The 1,177-nt window shown below is 41.5% G+C and overlaps 1 protein-coding gene across 1 annotated transcript in view; it reads left to right on the top strand.

The window, feature by feature from the left end:
- Positions 1 to 1,177, top strand: part of erbb2 (erb-b2 receptor tyrosine kinase 2) — a 39,705-nt gene that overhangs the window by 32,815 nt on the left and 5,713 nt on the right. Inside the window, 3 exon segments of the mRNA XM_017310689.1 lie at positions 7 to 176; positions 273 to 395; positions 484 to 582. Coding sequence (XP_017166178.1) covers positions 7 to 176; positions 273 to 395; positions 484 to 582 — 392 coding nt within the window.

The following is a 1,177-nucleotide window of genomic DNA, read 5'->3' as shown; positions in this document are numbered from 1 at the left end:
TATCAGAACTTTTCCTAAACGTCTCCTCTCTGTTTAGTTCGGGCACAACCGTCGCTGCTGCAGTCGGTGGAGTCGCACTCTTCCTCATCTTGCTGGGTCTGCTGGTCTTTTATCTGAAGAGACAGACGAAAATGAAGAGGAAGGAGACCATGAGGAGGTACCTGCAGGAGCAGGAGGTGAGCGCTGGCAGTGATTGGATCACAGTTTGCTTGGGTTTTTGTTTTTATCAGACTGATATTGTGTTTAATCTGCGCCGTGTTTCCTCTCTCCAGCTGGTGGAGCCGTTGACGCCGAGCGGCGCGTCTCCGAACCAGGCTCAGATGCGAATCCTGAAAGAGACGGAGTTGAAAAAGCTCAGGCCTCTGGGTGCAGGGGCCTTTGGGACTGTCTATAARGTATGCACACTAAATGTTTTGTGTTTTTCTTTTTCTGCCAATATATTTAAGATAACTTTCTTTTTTCCAAAAATAATTGCTGTTTTAGGGGGTGTGGGCTCCAGAAGGAGAACACATAACAATACCGGTGGCCATTAAAGTCTTGAGAGAGAACACCTCACCGAAAGGCAACAAAGACATTCTTGATGTGAGTTAAAAACAGATTAGAGCAAATATGTCAAATTCAACCAATATAGCTTTTTATGAGGTCCTCTACACTCTAGACACCAAATTACATCAATCAGTCCTTCCATTTTTTGGGAAAAATTCAACTGATTCCCGCATTTTTAGCCTTATCGCTAATGCATGCTTGCAAAAATTGGTAAAAATTGTTGGGTTTAGTAGAGCTAGCATCCATCTGCATAGCAAAAAACACAAACCTTGTGTATTTGTGGTTCAGTTTCTAGTGAAAATATCTTAACACACTTGAAATAAGACAAAGCTAACTTACAAGTAAGTTTTCAGCAAGAAATATGGGCTTATTTTATGTAAATGATTTCTTAATATTGATCAAAAAGTGCTTGTTCCACTGGAGCATGGACAAATGTTTTGCTATAAACGAAGTAATTGTCACTGGAATTAGAACTGGGTTGCTAGGAGACGGTCTTAACTGGGTTGCTAGGAGATGGGCTGGGCTTGGCTGGTGTTGCTAGGTAACGGCGCAACTCCAGTTGATTGTGACATAAGTGAAATAATCTGCCAGGTGAACTAGTAGTTTTTCATCACTATTAAGAAATTATTTT

This window comes from Poecilia reticulata, linkage group LG19 (genome assembly GCF_000633615.1).
Source record: "Poecilia reticulata strain Guanapo linkage group LG19, Guppy_female_1.0+MT, whole genome shotgun sequence".
In the NCBI taxonomy this organism is placed as follows: Eukaryota; Metazoa; Chordata; class Actinopteri; order Cyprinodontiformes; family Poeciliidae; genus Poecilia; species Poecilia reticulata.
The sequence above is the reverse complement of the archived record's forward strand: the minus strand, read 5'-3'. Positions and strand labels throughout refer to the sequence as shown.